At 65.6% G+C, this 22,259-nt stretch overlaps 3 protein-coding genes across 8 annotated transcripts; 1 reads left to right on the top strand and 2 right to left on the bottom strand.

The window, feature by feature from the left end:
* Positions 1 to 913: 913 nt before the first annotated feature.
* On the bottom strand, positions 914 to 6,245 carry PRRG2 (proline rich and Gla domain 2). The gene is made up of 7 exons (XM_073321833.2): positions 5,360 to 6,245; positions 4,612 to 4,736; positions 4,165 to 4,328; positions 3,168 to 3,216; positions 2,632 to 2,758; positions 2,237 to 2,380; positions 914 to 1,792 (listed from the first exon to the last, which is right to left on the bottom strand). Exons 2-7 carry the CDS (start codon positions 4,712 to 4,714, stop codon positions 1,762 to 1,764), a joined length of 618 nt encoding a protein of 205 aa, XP_073177934.1. The 5' UTR covers positions 4,715 to 4,736; positions 5,360 to 6,245; the 3' UTR covers positions 914 to 1,761.
* NOSIP (nitric oxide synthase interacting protein) lies at positions 5,380 to 14,945 on the top strand. Of its 5 annotated transcripts, none has more exons than XM_073321841.2 (10): positions 5,380 to 5,562; positions 7,306 to 7,504; positions 11,815 to 11,899; positions 12,161 to 12,266; positions 12,575 to 12,656; positions 12,981 to 13,122; positions 13,623 to 13,729; positions 14,081 to 14,268; positions 14,431 to 14,539; positions 14,717 to 14,945. In XM_073321841.2, exons 3-10 carry the CDS (start codon positions 11,830 to 11,832, stop codon positions 14,786 to 14,788), a joined length of 876 nt encoding a protein of 291 aa, XP_073177942.1. In that variant the 5' UTR covers positions 5,380 to 5,562; positions 7,306 to 7,504; positions 11,815 to 11,829; the 3' UTR covers positions 14,789 to 14,945. The 5 variants fall into 5 exon arrangements, with proteins under 5 accessions (XP_073177942.1, XP_073177940.1, XP_073177941.1 ...); XM_073321839.2 differs by lacking the exon at positions 5,380 to 5,562 and adding an exon at positions 6,509 to 6,616; XM_073321840.2 differs by lacking the exon at positions 5,380 to 5,562 and adding an exon at positions 6,642 to 6,740.
* Positions 14,946 to 17,883: 2,938 nt separating this feature from the next.
* Positions 17,884 to 21,766, bottom strand: RCN3 (reticulocalbin 3). Of its 2 annotated transcripts, XM_073321835.2 has the most exons (7): positions 21,673 to 21,766; positions 20,746 to 20,981; positions 20,125 to 20,318; positions 19,275 to 19,447; positions 18,952 to 19,012; positions 18,652 to 18,851; positions 18,363 to 18,555 (listed from the first exon to the last, which is right to left on the bottom strand). In XM_073321835.2, exons 2-7 carry the CDS (start codon positions 20,961 to 20,963, stop codon positions 18,448 to 18,450), a joined length of 954 nt encoding a protein of 317 aa, XP_073177936.1. In that variant the 5' UTR covers positions 20,964 to 20,981; positions 21,673 to 21,766; the 3' UTR covers positions 18,363 to 18,447. The 2 variants fall into 2 exon arrangements, with proteins under 2 accessions (XP_073177939.1, XP_073177936.1); XM_073321838.2 differs by lacking the exon at positions 18,652 to 18,851 and having other exon boundaries at positions 17,884 to 18,555.
* Positions 21,767 to 22,259: the final 493 nt, after the last annotated feature.

The following is a 22,259-nucleotide window of genomic DNA, read 5'->3' as shown; positions in this document are numbered from 1 at the left end:
CTTCCCTTCCCCCAAACAGGGGCACCTCATCTGGGCATCAGGCTGCCCTGCAAGCCACAGTGTCAGGGGGCCCATGGTGCCCACTGGGTTTCCACGTGCAAGGCATAGCTGGGCGTGCACCAGCACCATTCACACCCCAGTCGCAGGGGGCCAAGGCCTGACTCATGAAACAGTTTGCACAGATGCACCAGTGTCCCCGTGACCCCGGCGTGGCCCACCCCCGGCCGGCGGGCAGGGGCACCAGCGTCCCCGTGACCCCCGGCGTGGCCCACCCCCGGCCGGCGGGCAGGGGCACCAGCGTCCCCGTGACCCCCGGCGTGGCCCACCCCCGGCCGGCGGGCAGGGGCACCAGCGTCCCCGTGACCCCCGGCGTGGCCCACCGCCGGCGGGCAGGGGCACCAGCGTCCCCGTGACCCCCGGCGTGGCCCACCCCCGGCCGGCGGGCAGGGGCACCAGCGTCCCCGTGACCCCCGGCGTGGCCCACCCCTGGCCGGCGCGCGCACCAGCGTCCCCGTGACCCCCGGCGTGGCCCACCCCCGGCCGGCTGGCGGGCGCACCAGCATCCCCGTGACCCCCAGCGTGGCCCACCCCCGGCCGGCGGGCAGGGGCACCAGCATCCCCGTGACCCCCAGCGTGGCCCACCCCCGGCCGGCGGGCAGGGGCACCAGCGTCCCCGTGACCCCCGGCGTGGCCCACCCCCGGCCGGCGGGCAGGGGCACCAGCGTCCCCGTGACCCCCGGCGTGGCCCACCCCTGGTGGCGCAGCAGGAGCGGCTCTTCACACAGGTACGATCATGCGCCCCGCTGTGGGAAAGGGGGCCGGCTGGGGCAGGCTTTGCATGCCTGGGAGCACTCAGCCGGCAAGAGGGGCCCCGTGAGACACGCCCTCACCCCCAGACGCAGGACACGGCGGGTTCTAGCAAACGGCTGGCGCTTTATTTCGCTGACAACAATCCCGGCGCGGGAGGCGGGGTCCCAGCCCCGGTGCAGCAGGCTCCAGGGGAATTGGGGCCATCCCCGGCCAGCTCCTCTGTGCCGCCGAATGGGATAGTTCGGGCTCCAGAGGGCTGGGAGGCCAGGTGCACTCCCAGTGCCCTGCACTCTGTCAGGCGCCACTCGTGGCACACGCATGCGCTTGTGCCTTGCACACATGCTTCATCCTCACACTCACCCTGTCACACCACCCGGCATGCTTGTGCCCCCTCACTCCTCCACACGCAGACTTGTTCTCGCCCGCTGGGATGCACTCACCTGCTGTCTCTCACTCATCCATTCCCACCACACATGCCCCCGTGTCTGGCACACTCACCCGTCCCCGTTACACATGCCCCAGCCTCGCACACTCATCCCATACATGCCCCAATGTCTCTCACACCTGCTTCCCATCATGTCCCCCATCCTTGCACACTCCCTCCACTTCATACACCCCTGTGTATCTTGCACACCCGCTCCCCATCACATATGCCCTCGGCCTTACACACTCACCCCACATCTCACTCACATGCACCCTCATGTCTCTCACTCACGTGCACCCATGTGCCTTGCATACACGCCTCCATCACATGCGCCTCCCAGCCTTGCACACTCACCCCAGTCCCATGTGCCTCCTGCCTTGCACTCACCTCGCACACTCACCCGTGCATTCACCCCACTTGCACACTCACCATGCCTCTTGCACATTCATCCACACACTCATCATGTCCCACGGACGCACACTCGCCCCATCTCCCTCCCAGCAGCGATCCAGTGGCTGTGGGTCTGATCAGTGGGGCTGGGCAGAAGAGCTGGGAGCCCTGGGGGGGAAAAGAAAATCATGTCACACACTGGGTTCCAGGCAAAGAGGACATAAATTTCCTCCCCCGCATTTGCAAACAGCCCCCCGAGACCCGCGCAGCCCCGGGCTCGAGATTCACCGGGCTCTGCCTGCACCAGCCGACGTTGATGGGGGCCCTGATCTCAACTTGGGGGCGGGGGTGTCTGTGTGCCTGAGGACGGGCTGATTGGGGGCAACACCGACCCCACCCCCGGCCAAAGCTGGGGGGCCCTGGTGCTGCACAGACCCCAGTGAGACCATCCCGGCCCCAAAGGGCTGCCACACGAAACACACTAAAAATTATTTACAGATGGGGAAAATGTGGCACAGAGCGAGGAAGAGAGAGAACCCAGGAGCCCTGGCTCCCAGCCCCCACAGCTCTAACCCAGACAGACAGACAGACAGACATCCGAGTGGCCCTGACCTGGGATAAGGCGGGGGGGGCGCGTCGTGGACTCCCGATGCCTCCAGTGCCTCCTGGTACGAGGGCAGCCCGGGGGGGCCCAGAGGCTTGGGGTCCCCAGGGAGGCAGGTCAGGGGCACGTCGGGGTTCAGGGGGACGTGGACGCTGTGGGGGAGACAAACGGGGGTTATGGGGGCACACACCCCTCCCCCCCCCGCAAATCCACCTGGGGGACGTCACCTCAGCACCTCCCCCATGGGCCCTGTGCCCCTCCCCTGCGGCCCCCTTCCTTCTCCCTAGGAGTGCTGTGACCCTCCCCCAGCTCCTGCCCCCTCCCCCTAGGAGTGCTGTGACCCTCCCCCAGCTCCTGCCCCCTCCCCCTTCCCCCCAGGCCTTGCTGGGCCCCCCCCCATTACCTGTGCTGCCTGCGCTCCTTGGACCGGTACTTGACCCAGTACATGGCAACGACGCCGACCATGATCATCAGCACCAGCCCGGCCACCAGCCCGGCCACCAGCCCAGCCACGTCCAGCCCGGGGCTGTCTGTGGAGGGCGGGGGGGGGAGTTAGTAGAGAGGAGACCCCATGTCTCTAGGGGCACCAGCTCCCATCCGGCCCCAAGGCGGAGACTGGCTGGCTTGGGGGGGGGCAGGAATGGGGCACGAGGCCTTTCTCCTCGAGGGGGCACCAGCTCCCACCCAGCCCCAGGGCGGAGACTGGCTGGCTCGGGGGGGGGGGGGAATGGGGCACGAGGCCTTTCTCCTCGAGGGGGCACCAGCTCCCACCCAGCCCCAGGGCAACGACTGGCTGGCTCAGGGGGGCAGGAATGGGGCACGGGGCCTTTCTGGAGGGCGCCGGCTCCCATCCAGCCCCAGGGTGGGAACTGGCTGGCTCAGGGGAGCGGAGAATGCGACATGGGGCCTGTCCCCTCTAGGGGGGCGGCTCAGACTCACCTGAGCTCCCGCCTTTCCCGTTGTGGGGGTAAGTGTTCCAAAAGACTTTCTGGGGGGAGGAACACAAGGGATGGGTGGTTAATAAAGGGGGTACAGCTGTTCTGCTCCCCCACATCTGCCTCCACCCTCCATTTAGAGCCCCTTATTCACTAAACCCCATCCCCTACCAGGAGTCCTGGCTGCCAGCCTACCCCCACACTCCAACCACTAGACCCCACTCCCCTCCCAGCACCAGGGATTGAACCCAGGAGTCCCAGCCCCCCCAGACCTCTAACCCATCATGAAAGGGAAAGGGGGCAAATTCACAGGTAATGCCACACAGTGAGGGTGCGCCGGGGGAACGCTATGCCACAGGATTTCACGGCTGGTCCAGAGCTCTTTGGGTTTGCAAGAAGGGTGGGAGAGTCCTATTGCGCTTGGGCCTGCGGAACTCCCCAACACAAGGCCCCAGAGGCTGGGAGGCTAGCAGGGCTCTCCTGACCCCTAAGTAAGGAGGCCTGGGGGGGGGGGGGGGGGAAAGACTTCCTGGGGGGGGGGGGGGGCAGTTACCTGGTAATGAGATGGTTTATGGTGCTGGGCCTGTACCTGCTCAGAGATGGGATGCTGAGCTAGACGGGGGTGATTGGGGGGGGTACCAGGCTGGCTGGGGGTACCTCAGAGCTGCCTCACCCCCACAAAATGAGGGAGAATCTCCCTCGCCCCGGAGCAGTGCAGGTATTAGGATCTCAGACCTCAATGCCGCAGGGCCCCTCACCCAAACCCCAGACCCGGGTGACGCACCCACCCCCACGTGGCTGGGAAGGAATTTACCTGCCCCCAGGGAGACAGGGCTAGGGGGTGGGAACGCAGGTGTCCAGGCTCTGGGATCCTTCCCAGAGACATGGCTCCCCCAACCCCCCCCCCCCACATGGCACCCAAGTCCCCTGCCCCTCTGCAGCCTCCTGGGCCCCTGTGCCCCCCCAGCTCCCTGTGCGCCCCCCCCCCCCCGGTACTCAGCTGTTGCAAAGTCGTTCTCAAAGACTTCCCGGGCCTCCTCGTAGTTGCAAACCTCCTCCCAGCACTCGCGCTCCAGGTTCCCCGGCGTCACCAGCTCGAAGTCCCAGTGATTGTAGAGGAGCCGGCGCCCCAAGAACCCCTGCGCGGCGTCTGCACCCAGGAACACTGGAGGGGGGGGGGAGAACGGGGCTCAGGACGCCTGGGTTCTCTCCCCCACTCTGGGTGGGGAGTACGGTCTAGTGGTTAGAGCCGGGGGGGAGCTGGGAGCCAGAACACCTGGGTTCTCTCCCCAGCTCTGAGAGGGGAGTGGGGTCTAGTGGGTCCAGATTTAGGGCACTCACTCTCCTAATGGGTTGGGAGGGGGAGGGATTCAGCCAGGATCCTGAGTTGCTCCCTCTCCCAGGGTCTGGGACTCCCATTAAAGTCCCCCCACCACACACACACTTACCTTGTCCCGCCGGTGGTGCATGGGGCTGCTGCCTGTGGGGGGTGCTGGAAAAGGCGGAGGCGAAAGCCTGGCCCAGCAGGAGCAGGACGGGTGCCCTCCACATGATGGGGTGGGGGACGGGGGACCTATAATGGGTGGAGGGGGGCAAAGTCAGGGTAGGGAGGCAGCCAGCCCAGCATCCCCTGGTGCCCCTTCTCCATCACCCCTGGAGTTGGGCACCCCCCACTCCACGATCCCCAACTGGTACCAGGCTGACACCCCCAAATCCACCCATTGTGTTACCCCAAATCCCCCCTGCTCCTGGTGCAGTGAATCCCATCCCCTGATTCCTACACCACCCCAAATCCACCCCATCCCCAATTCCTCTAGCACCCCCAAATCCACCCCCTTCCTAAACCCCCATTCCCCAATTCCTATACCACCCCCAAACCTCTCTCAAACCCCCATCCCCCCAGCACCCCCAAATCCACCCATCCGCCGACTCATCTAGCACCCTCAAAAATCCACCCCCATCCCCAGTCCCTTTAGCACCCCCACACCACGATCCCACCCCCTGTCCCGGCCCCAAACCCTCCCTTGTCGCCTCCGCCCCGCCCCACCCCACCCCACACCACAGGGAAGTGCCCGGAGTTCACTAGTTCCCGGTTACCACCCCCCCTCCCCGGCCAGGGCCCCCCACCCGAAGCAGCCAGCTCAGGCCCGGACCCCCGGGGGAAAGTTTCCAAGCGAACCCCGAGCCCGACCTCACCTGCCGCCCGTCCGGGAAGGGGAGGCCGGCCAGAAAGGGGGGGTTGGGGGGCTCTGCCCGTAACCAGCCCCCCGGGAGTGGTCCAGCTATGTGGGGCTGATCCCAGGGGAGCGCGGCGAGCGGGGGGCCCGAACAGCTCGAGGTTCCCAGGGACCCGGACGCCTGGGTTCTTGTTTTGGACAGAGACAGCAGCTCCAGCCCAGGTGAGGGAGGGGGAGGGTCCAAAGGTCACATGGCGGGGGAGGGGCAGGTGCAGCCTGGACAGGTGGATGCCAGGTGCCGGGGGAGGGGATTCCCAGGGAATTCTGGGGGGCAACGTGGGAGGCTCCTGGGGGGCAGGTGACAGGGGTGCTGGTGCCAGGAGGTTGCACGGGGAGATCCCGGGGGGGCAGGTGCCAGGGGTGCCAGGTGGGGGGAACCTGGAGGAGCAGGTGCTGGGAGGGGTGTGTAGGGGATCGGAGGAGGGGGGCAGGTGCCGGGGGGCGGTGTGGGAGGATCCCAAGGGGGCAGGTACCAGTAGGTTGCGTGGGAAGATCGCGGGGGGGGGCAGGTGCTGAAGGGCTGTGTGGGGAGGACGCGTTGGGGGATCCCGGGGGGGGGCAGGGCTTGGAGGGCTGTGCAGGGGGGGAATGGGGTGGGAAATGGTGCTGAGAGCCCAGTAGACGCGGTGGGGTGGGGGGTGAAGGAGTCGGGGGGCAGGCAGCGGGGACCCTGCATGGGCAGGCGCAGGACTCAGGTGAGGGGCGCTGCGCATGTTGCCAGCCTGGGCGTCCTTCGCCCCACCCCGCAGGGCTGGGGGCCGCAGCCAGGTGGGGAGACCCCCCCCCGTGACCTTTCCATGTAATGAGCCTGTTTGTGAGGGCACGACATGGGATTGGAGGGCTGGTCCGGGACTCTGAGGGCGGGGGGGGGTAGAGCAGGGGGACTGGGAGCCCGGACTCCTGGGTTCTCTCCCCAGCTCTGGGAGGGGAGGGGGAATCTAGTGGTTAGAGCCGGGGGGGGAGGGATGGGAGCCAGGACTCCTGGGTTCTCTCCCTGTCTTGGGAGACTGACTGAAAATGGGGGGAGGCTCCTGGCACCACCTCTTAGCCCCCCCCCCCCCCTTTCCCCGGCGGGGGGAGCAACCCACCCCGGAACCCTCCCGTCGGGTCCCGTTTGCTGGCCGGCCGGATTTCCAGGCTGCACCGCGCGGGGATATGTGCGGCTGCTCCACTTCCGGCCGGCTCCAATTCCTGTTTCCGGCGCGGTGGGGGAGAGGTGAGGCGAGGCGAGGCGAGGCCGGCCCCGGGGGTGGGGCGGTAACCAGGAAACCCTCGGGATGTGACGGGGGTGGCGGAGGGTCCCCGCTGGAAACGGGTCCCCCCGCCCCTCCCCCACCCGGGTATGGGGGGTCCCCCCCTGGAAACGGGTCCCCCGCCCCTCCCCCACCCGGGTATGGGGGGTCCCCCCTGGAAACGGGTCCCGCGCCCCCATTCCTCCCTTGGGCGTGGGGTGGCCGGCCCACGAACCCCCCCAATGTATGTGTTGCTCGGGGGGGTCCCCTAAGGCACGAGCCCCCCTCCTGACCCCCCCCCCGGCATGGTGCACCGTGACAGCCCCCCACCAAACGCCCCCTCCCCCCCCCACGAGGGACCCTGTGGTCTGCCTAGCCTGGGGGGGAGGGGGGGCGTCCTGCGCCTCATGCCTCCGCCAGCCCCGATCCATCCCCCTATGGGGCGGCCGCCCCCCACTCCGTAGCTCGCGGGAGCGTTCATGGGAGGGGTGTCTTGCTCCACTGGGCCAAATCCGGGCAGCGCCCCAGCGCCCTGGGGGGGGGAGGCGTGTGGGGTGGATGGGGGGGGCTTCCCGCTGTCCCTGGCTGCAGAGGGACAGCCCCCCCCCCCCCAAGAGCTGCCCGGAGCGGGACCCGTGGGGCTAGTCGTGTTGTCTTGCCTGTGTTTCGACAGGGCAGAAGACGCGCCCCGGGGAACAACGGGCCCATCGGCCTGACGGGGAGCCCGCGCCTGGTGCGGGACTCGGCGCATCCGGCGTTAACGGAGGGAAACGTGATTGATGCCGGTCAACGTGGGCTTTCGGAAAACAGGTCCCGTTGGACGAGCTTGAGACCTGTGTTTGCCGAGATCGCCGGGGGGGGCGCGGATAAAGGTAACGACACCTGCAGAGCGGATGTCACCAGCTGTGCGGCCGCTCTCGTGCTACCGGGTGACGTTTTGGTTAGCAACATTCGACTGATCTCAACTTTACCACGGCCCCCGTGACGTGGGCGAAAAACTGCCTATCTACTAGACCGCAGGGTGTAAACGGGGCATCATCATTGAGCGGGTGTGTTTCCACTGGGGTCTTTCAGGGGTCTGGTTCTTTGCTATTTAACACCTTTACCATTGACCTGGCGTCATGGATCCACAGGATGGGGGCTGCCCCCCTCCCCCCCCAGCTTTGGAATGGTGACAAAGTGGGAAATTTCGTAATGTTTGGTGTGAATATTGTGGGTGCCTCAGTTTCCCCGTGTGCTGCGTGTTCGACTAGCTGGAGGGAAAAGGTTCTTCCATCTTTGCAGAGACCCAGAGGACCAGGTGTGATTGTCTGGCTGCCTGGGCCCACGCCCATGGAGAACCGCCAAGACAATGCCTGGACGTCGGGTGCCTAGCAACCTAGAGTCACTCCTGACTAATCAGGGGGTGCATTGCTCCCTTTGGCCATGTGTCTCCCCCAGGGGTCCCATCCAGGGGGACTCGCTGCAGGGAGCTCACGGCGTGATGCAGGGGGGCTGCAGGCTCTGAGGTCCGGTCCCAGGAGGCGGGGAAGGCAAAGGGCTCACCCCAGGGAGAGAGAGAGTGACCTGCGAGGAGGATTGGCATGCTGAGGGGGTCCTCCTGGGCCTGTGACTTGGTGTGACAGAGCACCGGGCCTGTGACTCCGTGACCGGTGGTAGCTAGGGGATGGTTGGCGAGTGCATTTGGTGGGTGGTACAGCAGTGTCTTGCAGTAGTAAAGCAAGGGAAGAAGGAACCAGCAAGAGCATGGTGTGTAGCCATCTCCCTGCCTAGGACCCTGCCAGCCTGTGCAGGCGGAGAGGGTTAGGCCTTGGGAAGCTCAGCCAGGCAGAGCAGCGAAAGCATGAACTGCAGTTGGAGGCATGGAGGGGGTAAGAGGACCCCCCGATGGGTAAGCGGGGAGAGGGCCCCAAAAAGGGCGGGGTGAGCAATCAGCTTCCTGCTGATGGGGAACGATTTGGAAGACTGGCAGGGCAGCACCTGGAGCCAGGGCCACCCTCCCTGCCCTGGCACTGAGCTTATGCCCAGCTTGGGACCCTTCGACTGAGGGAAAGTGAGCTATTGGGGATAGGGCTCCAGGCTTTGTCCCGAGGTGGGGAAACTGAGGCACAGCCAACGTGGGTTGCCAGCGAGCTGGGCCAGGTTCCACTCCCTACCCCAGCAGCTGAATTTCAGACCAAGCTGCAGAAGGATCCCTAATTAGAGAAGCTGAGGACCTTTGCTGGCCACGGCGTTGTGAGACCCCTTAGGGGAAGATTCCTGTGTCAGAAATGGGCTCCGATGGGGAGATGGGGGGCAGCTGCTGGTCCCCCGGAAGCACCGCCACAGGCTACTGTACCTGACCAGCGCTGGTCCGCTCTCGGGACACCAGGGAATCCAGCGCACCCGGCAGTGGTTGCTGTAGAATTTTTCCTGGCCTGGAGTCTTGGATGCTGTCCGGCAGTATTGCAGGTCCTGTGCCCCTGCCGGGGGGGGGGAAGGCCCAGCACAAGGGGAGAGCAGCATTGAGGACCCTGCCCATCACAGAGGAACCTTCTAAGAAGGTGGCCATGAACATAGCGGGGCCCCTCAGAAAGGCGGCCCGGTCAGGGAAGAAATACATCATGGTAGGGGTAGATTTCGCTACCTGCTACTTAGAGGCGGTGGCTCTGTCCTCTGTCAAGGCAGACCCCGTAGCAGACGCGCTGCTGACTATTTTCAGCAGAGCAGGGGTCCCCAGCGAGGTCCTTACAGACCTGGGCTCCAGTTTCTTGTCAGCCCCGCTCCAGGTCTCTGGGAGAAACATAGGGTCTGGCCCACCTGGGCCTCAGAGTATCCCCTTCAGTCCAACGGGCTGGTGGAGAGGTTTTATGGGACGTTAAAGATGATGCTGAGGACGCGTATGGACCAGCATCTGAACAAGTATCTCCCCAACCTGCTGTTCGCGTACCGGGAAGTGCCCCAGGAATCCACAGGATTCTCCTCTTTCAGGTTGCTGTATGGAAGGAGAGCGAGGGGACCCCTGGACTTGGTGAAGGATGAATGGGAGGGGAAGGCCGCTCCCAGGTTCCCCCGGCTGCTCAGGGGCTTGGCCAGGGGGAACCTCGCCAGGGCCCAAGGGAGGCAGAATGTCTGGTACGACCGCACGGCACGTGCCCGCTTCTGTGCCCCTGGTGGGTCTCTTCCCTGAGCCAGGAATCAATTCCCCTCTCTGCCTGCTCGCTAGCCAAGCTGTGCACCGGGTGGAGACAGCTGGAAACGCCCATTGGGGTTATGGTTCAGAATCCCTGGGAAAACAGCCGGAGACCTGCAGACCGAGGGCAGAGACATGCTGGCTTTAGGGGTGATGCAGCTGCCCACCAGCCCCTGGGTCTCTCCCGTAGGGTTGGTCCCCAATAAAGACGGGGGTTCAAACCAATTCTGTGTGGACTGTTGGAAGCTCAGTGCCATCACCGTGTCTGATGCTTATCCCATGCCTGGGCCTGATGAGATTCTAGACAAGTTGGCGGGGAGGGTTACCTCACTGCTGTGAATCTCACCAAAGGCTACTGGCCTGTGCCTTTGCACTGAAAGGCCAGGTTAAAATCTGCCTTCACCACCCCAATAGGAAGTGCTTAATTTGTGCCAGGCGCCTCCGGGCTTGGCCATTCCTCGCCCCAGTGCCTCTGGGCTTGGCCGTTCCTGGCCCCGGCGCCTCCGGGCTTGCCACATCAGTTATGAAAGTAAAAAAATTGCTTGAGCCCCAGCACCTCTTTTGTTACAATTTATATAGGGCTTTGTGAGTTCCTGGTCCTACCTTTTGGCCTCAAGGGAGCACCTGCCGCATTCCAGCTCTGGGTGGATCAGTTACTATGCTCTGAAGAAGGCTCTAAGCCAGGGCCCGCTTCTGGTAAACTCAGACTTCAACAAGTCTTTCCTGGTGTCCCCAATGCCTCAGGCCCAGGGCTGAGCGAGAACCTGCTGCCCTGGAAGCAGAGCTAGGCCACCAGGGAGAAGGGATGCCTGGCTACGGGGTGGGCTCTTAAAAAGCTGCAGCTGTATCTATTTGGGGGGCACTTTACTGTGTACACTGACCACTTGCCCCTGACGGGCTGCACCAAATGATGGGGGCTAATGCCAAGCTGCTGATCCTCCAGGATCATGAGATGGATGAAGGCCATGTGAATGGATGTGTAAAAGTTTTGGCAGATGCTTTGTCCCGGAGAGGGGGAGCCTGAGCTACCCCACGTCACCGGCCGAAGTGACCCTGCTCAGTTCAGTCTCGGGGACAGAGAGGTGACGAAGTGGGAATTTTCGTAATGTTTTATGTGAATGCTGTGTGTGCCTCAGTTTCCCCCGTGTGCTGCTTGTTTGACTAGGTTGGGGGAAAAGGTCGTTTGATCTCTGGAGAGACCCGGGGACCAGGTGTGATTGATGCCTGGCTGCTGGGCCCCATGCCCATGGAGAACCTGGAAGACGACACCCGGGCATTTGGTGGTTAGCACCTAACAAGCCAGGTGCTGGGTTCCAGACAGTTAAACTGGCTGAGATTCCCTCCAGACTAAACTGGGGGTACATTGCTCCTTTTGGGGGTGCCAGTCTTTCCCAGGGGTCCCATCCAGCTGGACTCGCTGGGGGAAGCTCCCGGCGTGCCGCAAGGGGGCTGCAGGTTCCTGACGCGGTGCTGTGACCAAAACGGCTAATGGAATCCTGGGGTGTGTAAACGGGCATCTCGAGGTGGGGCAGGGGTTAGCCAGCCCTGGGGCGGCTGTGGCTGGGACCCTGCGTCCCGTCCTGGGGCTCCCACCTCACGGAGGAGGGTGATGAGTTGCAGAGGGGTCGGCAAAGAGCCCCAAGAAGGGTACAAGTGTCAGCAAGAGTCCAGGAGCTGCGGCTATTTAACGTCAAGAGAAGGTGAAGGGGGAACTGGGTCCCTGTCTGTAGGTACCGAGGTGGGGACCAAATGCTCAGGCTAGGAGAGGATGGGCTAACACGGGTGGGTCTCTGGCTTGGGTGATCCAGGGGGTCGGACGAGGTGACCACAGCAGATCCATGGGGTTTGTGGAAGGTTTGCCCCTTGGGGGACTGATCACAGCTGCATCCCCCGTCTGGTTTGGTGATGGGGGGGGTCCCCCTTTACTGGCCGGAGGTGTGGGGTTTGTCCCCCAGGAGACTGGATCTGGGATCAGTGTGGCCTTGGGACGTAACTGACTCCTTCCCCCAGGGACGCTGAGCCAGGATGACGCGTCACGGCAAGAACTGCACGGCTGGCGCCGTGTACACCTACCACGAGAAAAAAAAGGACACGGGTGAGATTCCACCTGCTGCGAAGAAGGGGCACCGGCTGAGCTGGGGGAGGCGGGGGGCGGTGGAGCCCAGGGCTGGCCTAGCAGGGGCTGTGGTTTGCGAGTGAGGGGCGCCAGCTGAGCTGGGGGGGCGGTGGGGGCAGGGCCGGGCTAGCAGGGGGCTGCGGGTCGGGAGTGAGGGGCACCGGCCGAGCTGTGAGTGGGGGGAGATCAGCTTCCATCCCTGTGCCCTGACTTTCTCCCCCCCGCCCCCCCACTTTCCAGCTGCCTCTGGTTACGGGACGCAGAACGTCCGTCTGAGCCGAGATGCCGTCAAGGACTTCGACTGCTGCTGCCTGTCCCTGCAGCCCTGCAAGGATCCCGTGGTCACGTAGGTATCAGGGTGCCAGAGGAACCCCCACATGGACGTGGGCCACCTGGGTCCTGGCAGCTGTATAGAGAGGCACCCGAAAAGGGGAAACAGCCCTTCTGGGTCCTGGCAGCCATGTATTATTCAAACCCCCTGATGGTGCTTTAAAGCTGACCAACCGCATGGCCCCCAGCCTGGCAGCCCCCGGGTGGACAGAGAATCCCTGAGGCGGCACATCCCGGTCTGCAGGTGGGTAAGCGGGGGGCCGGTCTGCGGGGGGCCTGCGTCTCAGCCTCCTGCCCCTATTCCCCCCCCCCGCCCTCCCCCAGGCCTGACGGATACCTGTATGAGAAGGAGGCCATCCTGGAGTACATCTTGCACCAGAAGAAGGAGATCGCCCGGCAGATGAAGGTAACGTCCCTGCTGGGTCCCTGCTGTCCTGCTCCCCTTGGGGGCTGCGGGTCAGGAGTGAGGGGCACCAGCGGATCTGGGGGACAAGGCTGGGAGGTGGTAATTTCTCTCCTGGGGCCCTGACTGGGCTCAGTTTCGGGGAGCTGGGCCCATGGGTCTGGCTGCCTCCCCCCCCCCCCATCCCAGTGGCTGAGCTGTGGAACTGCAGGTGGTGGGTTGAGGCCCATCACTGACAGCCTATGGAGGGGGGGTGTTAGGGTGACGGGGCAGGAGGGCTCTGGGGGGGCTGTCCCTGCAGCAAACCCCCCCCCCCGGGTGCTGCAGGCCTACGAGAAGCAGAAGAAGGAGAAACGGACGGAGCTGGAGGAGCTGAGCCGGGCGGCCGAGGATGCCAAGGTGAAGGGCTTCCTGGCCAAGGAGATGAGCATCGTCAGCAAACCCCTGAACCCCTTCGACCACAAATCAGGTATGGGCAGCAGGGGCTGGGGGTCAGGAGTGAGGGGCACCGGCAGAGCTGGGGGGGGGGGGGCGGGAGGACACAAGGGCTGGGCTGGCAGGGGCTGCGGGTTGGGAGTGAGGGGCATCGGCAGAGCTGGGGGGTGGAGACACAAGGGCTGGACTGGCAGGGGCTGCGGGTTGGGAGTGAGGGGCATCGGCAGAGCTGTGGGGCGGGGGAAGACACAAGGGCTGGGTGGCAGGGGCTGGGGGTCAGGAGTGAGGGGCACCGGCAGAGCTGGGGGGCGGGGGGCGGGAGGACACAAGGGCTGGGCTGGCAGGGGCTGCGGGTCGGGAGTGAGGGGCATCGGCAGAGCTGTGGGGCGGGGGAAGACACAAGGGCTGGGTGGCAGGGGCTGCGGGTTGGGAGTGAGGGGCACCGGCAGAGCTGGGGGGCGGGGGGCGGGAGGACACAAGGGCTGGGCTGGCAGGGGCTGCGGGTCGGGAGTGAGGGGCACCGGTGCGTTCCAGGGGACCCCCAGCCCGGCCCAAGCAGCACGGAGGAGGCCAAGCAGCTGCCCAGCTTCTGGATCCCATCGCTGACCCCCGAGGCCAAGGCCAGCGTGGTGCGGAAGCCAGTGAGTGCGCCAGGGCCCCACCCCTCCTGCCCCCTCAGGGAAGGAGCCAGCCCCCCCCCCCCCCACACACACACACATTGCAGCTCTCCCAGAGCATCCTGGGAGGAGCTGAAGCTTCGCCCCCCGCCACTCTCCTGCCCCCGGTGGCATCTGCCCCCCGGGCACTTCTATACGGGCTGTCACCTGTCTGTGAGATCCCCAGAGCGGGGTAAGGGGCTGAGGCAACTCCTGACAAGTTACATAGGCCCCCACCCTTGCCCTGCTCTAACCACTTCACCCCACTCCCATCCCAGGGCCAGGGAGAGAACCCAGGCGTCCTGGCTCCCAGCTCCCCGTCTCTATCCCCCACAGGACCGGTGTGTGTACTGCCCCATGAGCGGCCGGCCCCTCAAGCTGAAGGACCTGACCCCGGTGTGCTTCACACTGCTGGACCCGGCGGTGGGTCGCGTCGGGCTCATCAACCGGCAGGACCGATACGTCTGCGCCGTCACCCGTGACATGCTGGGCAACTCGGTGCCCTGCGCCGTCCTGCGGCCCTCGTGAGTTGGGTGTGAGGGGCAGAGCTGGGGCAGGTCTAGCAGGGGGCTGTGGGTCGGGAGCGAGGGGCACCCCAGGCACGGGGAGGCTAGACCCGCCCTCGTTGGCTGGGCAGTCAGGTGGCCTGGGCTTTCTGCCCCCCCTATAGCCACTCTCTCCCCCAGGGGCGCCGTGGTCACCCTGGAGTGCGTGGAGCGGCTGCTGAAGAAGGACATGGTGGACCCGGTGAACGGGGAGAAGCTGCGGGAGGACGACATCATTGTGCTGCAGCGGGTGAGTGGCTGCACCCCACAGCCGGGAGGGGCCTCCCTGCAGAGCCCCCTCCCTGCCTGTTACCCACCCAGCAGCCTGGAGCAGGGGTGGGGGCTGAAGGAGGGGGACGGCGGGGGCAGTGTCAGGGCAGCCCCCTAATCTCACCCTCCCCTGTTTCTCCCCTCAACTGTCTTCCAGGGCGGCACGGGCTTCGCTGGATCCGGGGTGTGTCTGGAAGCCAAGAAGTCTCGCCCTGTCATGCAGGCCTAGCCCCGCCCCCTTCTTCCCAGGGGCTTGTGCCACACGGGGTGGGGCAAGTCGTTTTAACCTGGGGACCCCAGCGCCGCTGCCTGCCCTCCTGAGCAGGGAAACTGAGGCAGGCGCTGGGTCAGCGTGGGTGTGTCAATAAAGCCGTGTGTCACCCATAGCCCGTGTGGGCCTGATTGCTGTCACGTCCCCCCTTCCACGCCCTTTCTCCCAACTGAACGCACCCGTCCCGTCAGCCGCCAAAGGGGGAGGCAGTTCTCCGGCCAAGGCCTAACCAGCGCGGGACAGGAACTCTGCGCTCGCGCAGTGGCGCAGAATCCCCGCAGGAGCAGGGCCCCTCCCGTGACTTCCCCGCCGTGTCTCTGGTCACGCCGGCTGCCTGATCCGTAGTCCCCCAGCTCCTCCTTTGGCCCCTTTTTAAAAACGGGCACCAATTTCGCCCTTCTCCAGGCCCTCTCCTGTCACCTCTCAGTTTTCACCACTACTGGCTCTGAGATTTCTTCCAGCCCCGCTGACTTGAATTCATTCCGATTGGTCCGATGATCTCCGGCGAGTTCTTTACTTGTCCCGATCCGCGTCCCGTCCCCTGTATCGCCGGGGGGAACGTCGCTCGGCGTCCGGTCACGCTATTTTTTGTGAGCAGACCGGAGCGAAGCCGGCAGGGAGCAGCGCCGCCTTCCTATCACCTCCCGTTCCCAGCTCGGCTTCCCCTTTGCGCGGCCGACCCACCCCGTCCTCGATCGTGTTTGAAGAACCCCTTCTGGCCTCCCGTTCCTCGCCAGCGGGAACTCGGCTTTCCTGGTGTGGGCCCTACCCACTCGCGCTCGTGCCACGGACACTTCCATGGTGACCTCCCCTCCTTCATTCCCTGTCTGGATGCCCCTCGGGTTTTAGAGCGCTGAGAAGATCCTTGGGCTGCCACGTCAGCCTCCCGTGGCTCTTCGAAGCTTCCTTCTGTGTGAGACTAGCTTGGTGTCGAGCCTCCAGTATTAGTCCTTGGAGGATCTGCCAGCCCCTTTCGGCTCCTTTTCTTCCTATTTGCTCTCTCCGTGGGACCCTGAGTCATCGTGTTGCTGGGCTCGTGTCCTCCACTCCATCAGATCCCGATTGCAACCCCTTTCCCGTTCGCAGCTTATTCATCCCCCCGCCACTGCTCCCTGGGGCAGGACCCTGGCACGGCGCAGCCCAACAGCCCCTGGGATCCGCCCGTGGGCAAGCCAGACCCGGGCTGGGCTGCGGCGGGGCTCGGGGCCGGAGTCGCTTTGCGGCGGTGCCTGCCTGAATCTGCAGGCAGCCTGCGACGTAAGTCAGCGCCGTGAACCAGCCTGGGGTGTGCGTTACCAGAGGCACAGCGGGCAAGTCACGGGAGGGGCCCTGCGCCACTGTGCGGGCGCAGAGTTCCTGTCCCGCGCCGGTTAGGCCTTGGCCGGAGAACTGCCTCCCCCTTTGATCACCAATGTCTAGGAAAGACGTGGAGATCCAGGGGAAGACCCCATCCCCTGCCACTTGCACCCCATGTCTGATTGCAGCTGGGGCGATGTCCCTTCCAGCCCTATAGCCCCGGGCAGGAGGCACGTGCCCCCTGCCCCATATACATTCATGAGCAGTGCCTGGCACTGGCTAGTTATGCAAATGCAGTCCCAGGAAATGGCAAAGGCGCATCCTGGTGCCGGGTGAATACAAAGCTAGGCCAGACTCATAGCCGGGGCTGTTTTGTTCGAGGCAGAGGGGGTGTCTGTCTGGCCTGGGGGGAGCGGGCCCCCCGCACGGAGCCTGTGGTCTCCTTGGGCAGTTTGCTCGAGAGCGGCTGGGCTGGCCGTGATGAAGTGGTACTGTTCTTAATGTTTCCTCTGAATACTGTGGGGGTGCCTTAGTTTCCCCTAGGCATTTCTTAAGTCTCCAGGTGGGGGGATAAGGGGGGGTGATTGTTGCAGAGCAAAGGGCCAGGTCCATAAATGGCGACACTCTGTCTCCTGGCAGCTGATGGCCTGGGCCCTTCCCCCTGCCAGGTGAGAGCTAAAAGGCTGGAGAACTAAGGGATCTGGTGCCCTCCTGGCCTGGGAAAAGGACAAAGCCCAGAGGAGGGGGGGCTAGAGGGGGAGTCAGTTGGGGGCTGGCTGGGGACATGGAGTGAAGGGCAGATGGGGTTGTCTGGCTCCCTGCCCCCCAAAATGGACCCAGCTGAGGGGTCCTGGTCTCTGCACCTACAAGCTCTGTGTTAGACCATGTTCCTGTCGTCTAATAAACCTTCTGTGTTACTGGCTGGCTGAGAGTCACGTCTGACTGCGGAGTCGGGGGGCAGGACGTTCTGGCCCCCCCAGGACCCTGCCTGGGCGGACTCGCTGGGGGAAGCGCCTGGAGGGGCAGGGGAGGCTGGAGGCTCCGGGGTCAGCCCCAGGAAGGTGGAGCCGGGGGAGCTGTGTGTCCTGCAGACAGGCTGCTCCCAGAGAGGAGACTCCCCCAGGGTCCTGCCTGCCTGCGCGGGGAGCAGCGCCCGGGGACCCCGTGACACCGGCTACCTGGCCAGAGCCCGTGCAGGCCGAAGAGCGAGCCCACCCGCAGCGAACAGCTTCCCCCAGCTCCTGCCAGTCAGCTCCGGTGGGCACAGCCTGAGTGCAGCCCACGGCCCCCTGCCCAGCCCCAGGGACCCACAGCGTATGGCGGGTTGGACATGGGCAGAGTCCCTGGAGAAGGCAGCAGGGGGAGAACCGGCCCACGGGATCAAAATGGGGGGGGGGCTCAAAAGGGGTATTTGCCCCCTGGCAGGGCAGGACTGTTTGAGCCGGGGGTGACCCCCATGTGCTTTGGGCCAGAATGGCCCTGTGCCCCCTCCCCATCCTGGGGCCAAATGGGGTCACTGCTCCTGAGGGGAAAGGCCCTGTGCCCCATTCCCACCCCCCCTAAGCCAGCCCGTCCCTGCCCCCCCAGAGGGGAAAGGGCCAGATGGGAGCTGGTGCTCCCCACCCACGTGGGGAAAGGCTCTGACCCCAACATCCCCCCCAACAAAGCACACCCAGCCTGGCAGAGGTGGGGGAGACCCTGTTTATTGTAGCGTGTGTGTTTACAGCTCTGTGCTCCCCCCAGCAGCACTGATCCCCCCCATCCCTGCACCCCCCCCACTCACTGGCCTGATGCAGAAAACGGGGACTGGGGGAGCTGCTCCTATGCCATCCCCTCCCGGGGCTGTATGAGTGAGTGAGGGGTGGGGGCTGGGAACCTCGGTCACAGCTCGGGGGGGTTTGTGTGTGTCCATCAGCCCCCTCCCCCCGGTTAATACTGTTGTTTTTTACAGTGCTGGCGGGTGGGGGGATGGGTTTGTTCTGCCAGCAGCCCACAGGTAAACTGAGGCACGGGAAAAGGAATGGCTCTCGCTGGGGATGAAACCCAGGAGTGCTGCCCATCCCCCGCTCCCCTGCCAGAGCGGCGGGAGGGGAGAGAACCCAGGAGTCCTGGCTCCCTGTTCTACCCACTAGACCCCACTCCCCTCCCAGAGCTGGGGAGAGAACCCAGGAGTCCTGGCTCCCAGCCTCCTAGTCCGTGCCCTACCACAAGTCAGAGTAAATGTTGCATCTCCAGATCCGTACAGCCCCCCCAATAAATAAGTCCCCTCCCCCCCAGGTCCTTGCAGGGGTGTTGTGGGGGGCAGGCCCGGACCCCCCCGGTCACAGCTCGTCGTGCTTGCGGGTCAGATCCTCCCCGTAGTTGGTGGCTTGGCTGCCCACGAACATGGTCCAATTGTCGAGGATCTCCTGCTTCGTCAGCTGCCCGTCCTGGGGGGGGCAGAGCCGGTTACGGGGGGTGGTCCTGGCTCCCCTCTCCACCTCTGGTCAGCCCCCCGCCCCCCCCAGCCCTCTCCCGCCACTCACCTTGTCCTTGTCGGACTCGAAGAGCAGGTGCTTGGCCTCCACCTCGGGGTGGTCGTAGTCCTGGGGCAGGATCCAGTGGCCGATCTCGGCCCGGTCCAGCCGCCCGTCCCGGTCCAGGTCCCGGAAATCCAGGAACTGCTGCCGCTCGCCCTGCACCCACTCGGGCTCCGGCTCGCCGCTCTCGGGGGTGTACATGTCGCCTGGGGGGGCGGGTTGCGGAGAGACTCAGGGCCTGGAACCCCCCCACCCCAGCCAGGCTCCCGCTGTCTCCAACCCTCCCCCCAGAGACCCCCCACTCACCGATGTACTCGTCCACCTGCACGTAACCGTCCCCGTTCTTGTCAATGTCTTCAATTGTTTCCTGGGGGGGGACGGGGGCAGGAGTTAGGTGCTGTTCCCATGATGCTCAGCAGCTGTGGGAACCCTTCTCTTCCCCCCCACCGGCCCCCCCACCTCCGCCAGCCTCAGCTTCCCCCAGGGCTGAGGGGTTCCTGGCTGGAGACAGGAATTGGGGGATGGGGGTGCAGTGAACGCTCCCAGCCCCATCCCCACCCCCACCCAACCACTCGCCCCTGCTCCCCTCCCAGAGCCCGGGAGGGAACCCTGGCGTCCGGGCCCCTCACCGTGACGACGATGTCCTTCATGTAGTCGAACTCCTCGGGGTGCAGGAAGGCGGTGAACTCCTCCCGCGTGGCCACCATGTCCCCGTCCCTGTCGGCCGCTTTGAAGCGCCGCTCGTCCCGTGCCAGCATCTTGCGGTAGGACTGTTTGTCCTCCAGGTCCCCGAACTCCTCCCCTGCGGGGGGCGGAGCTGTGAGCCCCCAGCCTGGGGATGGAACCCAGGAGTCCTGGCTCCCAGCCCCCACCCAAATTCTGTTGCCTTCAGAACTCCCCATCAAGGGGGTTATTCCCTCGCTAGCCACACGGTGGTGACAGAGACACCACCAGGCTGCTGGGGGGGCGGGGTTGTTTGTGTGTGTGTGGGGGGGGGGGGGTTCCCTTTCTCAGGGCTGCCCTATCCTGTCCCATGGCAGGGCCTGGCCCCCTCCACCATGCCTCTCCCATCCCAGCTGGGGCCTGACCCACTCCCAGCATAACGGCCTGCTCACCCCTCCCCACCTACCCCACCTTACTGTCACCCTGCCCCCTGAGTAGTTCCCCCCCCCCCCACTGCCAGGCATCTCACCTTCTGGCGAGCAGCCCCCACTCCCCTCCCAGGGCCAGGGAGAGAACCCAGGAGTCCTGGCTCCCAGCCCCCCCTGCTCTAACCCACCAGCCCCCACTCCCCTGCCAGGGCCAGGGAGAGAACCCAGGAGTCCTGGCTCCTAGCCCCCCCTGCTCTAACCCACCAGCCCCCACTCCCCTGCCAGAGCTGGAGGCGGGGGCGTATGGGGGGCTGGATCCCGGCTGGCCAGAGAGGGACCCGGGGGGGGGGGTGTCTGGCGCTGGTGCAGGGCCCCCGGCCCCCCTCACCCTCGTAGTAGCCGTAGGTGGCGTTCTTGAACTCGGGCCAGGCGATGCGCCCGTCGCCGTCCCGGTCGTAATCCCGCCAGTTCTTCTGCACGTTCTCGAAGATGTACCGGTTCTGGGTGTGCTTGATCCAGTCCTTCAGCTCGGCCTGGGTCACGAAGCCGTCCTGGTCCCGGTCGATCCGCTCCACGATCTTCCTGCCGGGGGGCAGGGGCACGTCAGGGGGCGCTGGACGCCTGGGTCCCCCCCCCGGCCCCAAGCCTACTGGGGTCCCCCCTGCCCCGCTACAGAGAATGGTCCCACAAAGAGGAGTCCTGGGTTCTCTCCCACCTCTGGGAGGGGAGCGGGGTGCAGTGGTTAGAGCCGGGGGGCTGGGAGCCCGGACTCCTGGGTTCTCTCCCTGGCTCTGGGAAGGGAGCGGGGTGCAGTGGTTAGAGCTTGGGGGCTGGGAGCCAGGACTCCTGGGTTCTCTCCCCAGCTCTGGGAGGGGAGCGGGGTGCAGTGGTTAGAACTGGGGGGCTGGGAGTCAGGACTCCTGGGTTCTCTCCCTGGCTCTGGGAGGGGAGCGGGGTGCAGTGGTTAGAGTCGGGGCTGGGACCCGGACGCTGGGGTTCTCTGGCTCACCCCAGGCGCTCCCGGCTCTCCTCGGGCGTGAGCTGGTCGAAGGTCTTGGCCTGCTCCTTGCCCAGGAAGGCCTCGTGGTCGTACTGGAAGCCCTGGCGGTCGTCGTGCGGGTGGTCACTCAGCTCCTGCCCGTGGTGCACCCGGTCCCGCTTCTCGGGGGGCGGCTTGGCCAGCGCCAGGCCCAGGCAGAGTGCCAGCAGCCCCCAGCCCCGCAGCATCCTCGTCCCGCCGCAGCCCTGGGGGGGGAGGGCGGGGGCTGGTCTGTGCTGGCCATGGCCCCCCCCACTGCCACCTGCCCTATGGCCAGTCAGGCGCCCGCAGTGCCCTCCTGCCCCCAGTTCCTGCCAGCCTGCCCCATAGCCCCTCCCCCACCGACTCCTGCTTCGCAGTCACACCCATTGCCATGCTGCATAGACCCCCGCTGACTCCTGCCCCACAGCTCTCCCACTGCCCCCCCCGTTCCACTGGGGGCACTTGGGGGGAATCCTCTTGTGGGGATCACAAGACTGGGACTCCAGTGACATGGGGGATGTGCCAGTCCCCCAGGACCCAGCCCCCCCATACCTCACCCAGAGGCAGGGGGGCCCCCAGGACCCAGCTTCCCCCACCTCACCCAGCTGCAGGGGGTCCCCCGGACTCACCCCCCCGCACCTCACCCAGCTGCAGGGGGTCCCCCCGGACCCAGCCCCCCCGCACCTCGCCCAGCTGCAGGGGGTCCCCCAGACTCACCCCCCCCGCACCTCGCCCAGCTGCAGGGGGTCCCCCCGGACTCACCCCCCCGCACCTCGCCCAGCTGCAGGGGGTCCCCTTGGACCCAGACCCCCCGGACCTCACCCAGCTGCAGGGGGGTCCCCCCAGACTCACCCCCCCGCACCTCACCCAGCTGCAAGGGGGTCCCCCCGGACCCAGGTCCCCCACCCCCGATACCTCGCTCAGCTCCGCACCGCGCCGCGCCCGGCTCCCGTCTTCGATGGGGGGACCCGGCTCCCCCAAACCCTTGAAACTCCGCCCTCACGGGGCCACGCCCCGGCCCGGGACAGCCAATTGGAGGTCGGTATCACTAAGGGGGCGGGGCCAGGCCGCTCGCTGATTGGCTGACCGGCGCCACGTTGACACAAAGTCTCTCCCGCAAGTTTTCCTCCTGGCCCGGGAAAAGGGGGACACGTGGGGCCCGGTCGGGATCGGGGGGGGGGAGTGTGTCTGTGGGTATGGGGGGGCAGGGATGGGGATTTGGGGTCTAGGGGAATAGGGGCAGGGCTGGGGTGGTCTGTGGGGATGGGGGTTTGGGGTTTAGGGGAATAGGGGGCAAGGCTGGGGGGGGTCTGTGGGGATGGGGGTCTATGGGGGCAGGGATGGGGTTCGGGATTGGGGGGCAGGGATGGGGGTTTGGGGTCTGTGGGGATGGGGGTCTATGGGGGCAGGGATGGGGTTCGGGATTGGGGGGCAGGGATGGGGGTTTGGGGTCTGTGGGGATTGGGTCTATGGGGGGCAGGGCTGGGGAGGGCAGCACTTTG

Source organism: Lepidochelys kempii, chromosome 23 (genome assembly GCF_965140285.1).
Source record: "Lepidochelys kempii isolate rLepKem1 chromosome 23, rLepKem1.hap1, whole genome shotgun sequence".
Taxonomy (NCBI): domain Eukaryota; kingdom Metazoa; phylum Chordata; order Testudines; family Cheloniidae; genus Lepidochelys; species Lepidochelys kempii.
This window is presented reverse-complemented; position numbering and strand designations above follow the sequence as displayed.

What these genes read in the sequence shown, in the direction of transcription:
- PRRG2 (XM_073321833.2), bottom strand. Translation starts at nt 4,714, where the DNA reads ATGTGGAGGGCACCCGTCCTGCTCCTGCTGGGCCAGGCTTTCGCCTCC. An exon ending in TTGAGAACGACTTTGCAACA is followed by an intron (nt 3,217 to 4,164) that starts GCTGAGTACCGG and finishes TCCTCCCCCCAG; the next exon opens with AAAGTCTTTTGGAACACTTA. An exon ending in AAGGAGCGCAGGCAGCACAG is followed by an intron (nt 2,381 to 2,631) that starts GTAATGGGGGGG and finishes TCTCCCCCACAG; the next exon opens with CGTCCACGTCCCCCTGAACC.
- NOSIP (XM_073321841.2), top strand. Translation starts at nt 11,830, where the DNA reads ATGACGCGTCACGGCAAGAACTGCACGGCTGGCGCCGTGTACACCTAC. An exon ending in TGCGCCGTCCTGCGGCCCTC is followed by an intron (nt 14,269 to 14,430) that starts GTGAGTTGGGTG and finishes TCTCTCCCCCAG; the next exon opens with GGGCGCCGTGGTCACCCTGG. An exon ending in ACATCATTGTGCTGCAGCGG is followed by an intron (nt 14,540 to 14,716) that starts GTGAGTGGCTGC and finishes ACTGTCTTCCAG; the next exon opens with GGCGGCACGGGCTTCGCTGG.
- RCN3 (XM_073321835.2), bottom strand. Translation starts at nt 20,963, where the DNA reads ATGCTGCGGGGCTGGGGGCTGCTGGCACTCTGCCTGGGCCTGGCGCTG. An exon ending in CACCTACGGCTACTACGAGG is followed by an intron (nt 19,448 to 20,124) that starts GTGAGGGGGGCC and finishes CGCCCCCCGCAG; the next exon opens with GGGAGGAGTTCGGGGACCTG. An exon ending in GCAGGTGGACGAGTACATCG is followed by an intron (nt 18,852 to 18,951) that starts GTGAGTGGGGGG and finishes CCGCCCCCCCAG; the next exon opens with GCGACATGTACACCCCCGAG.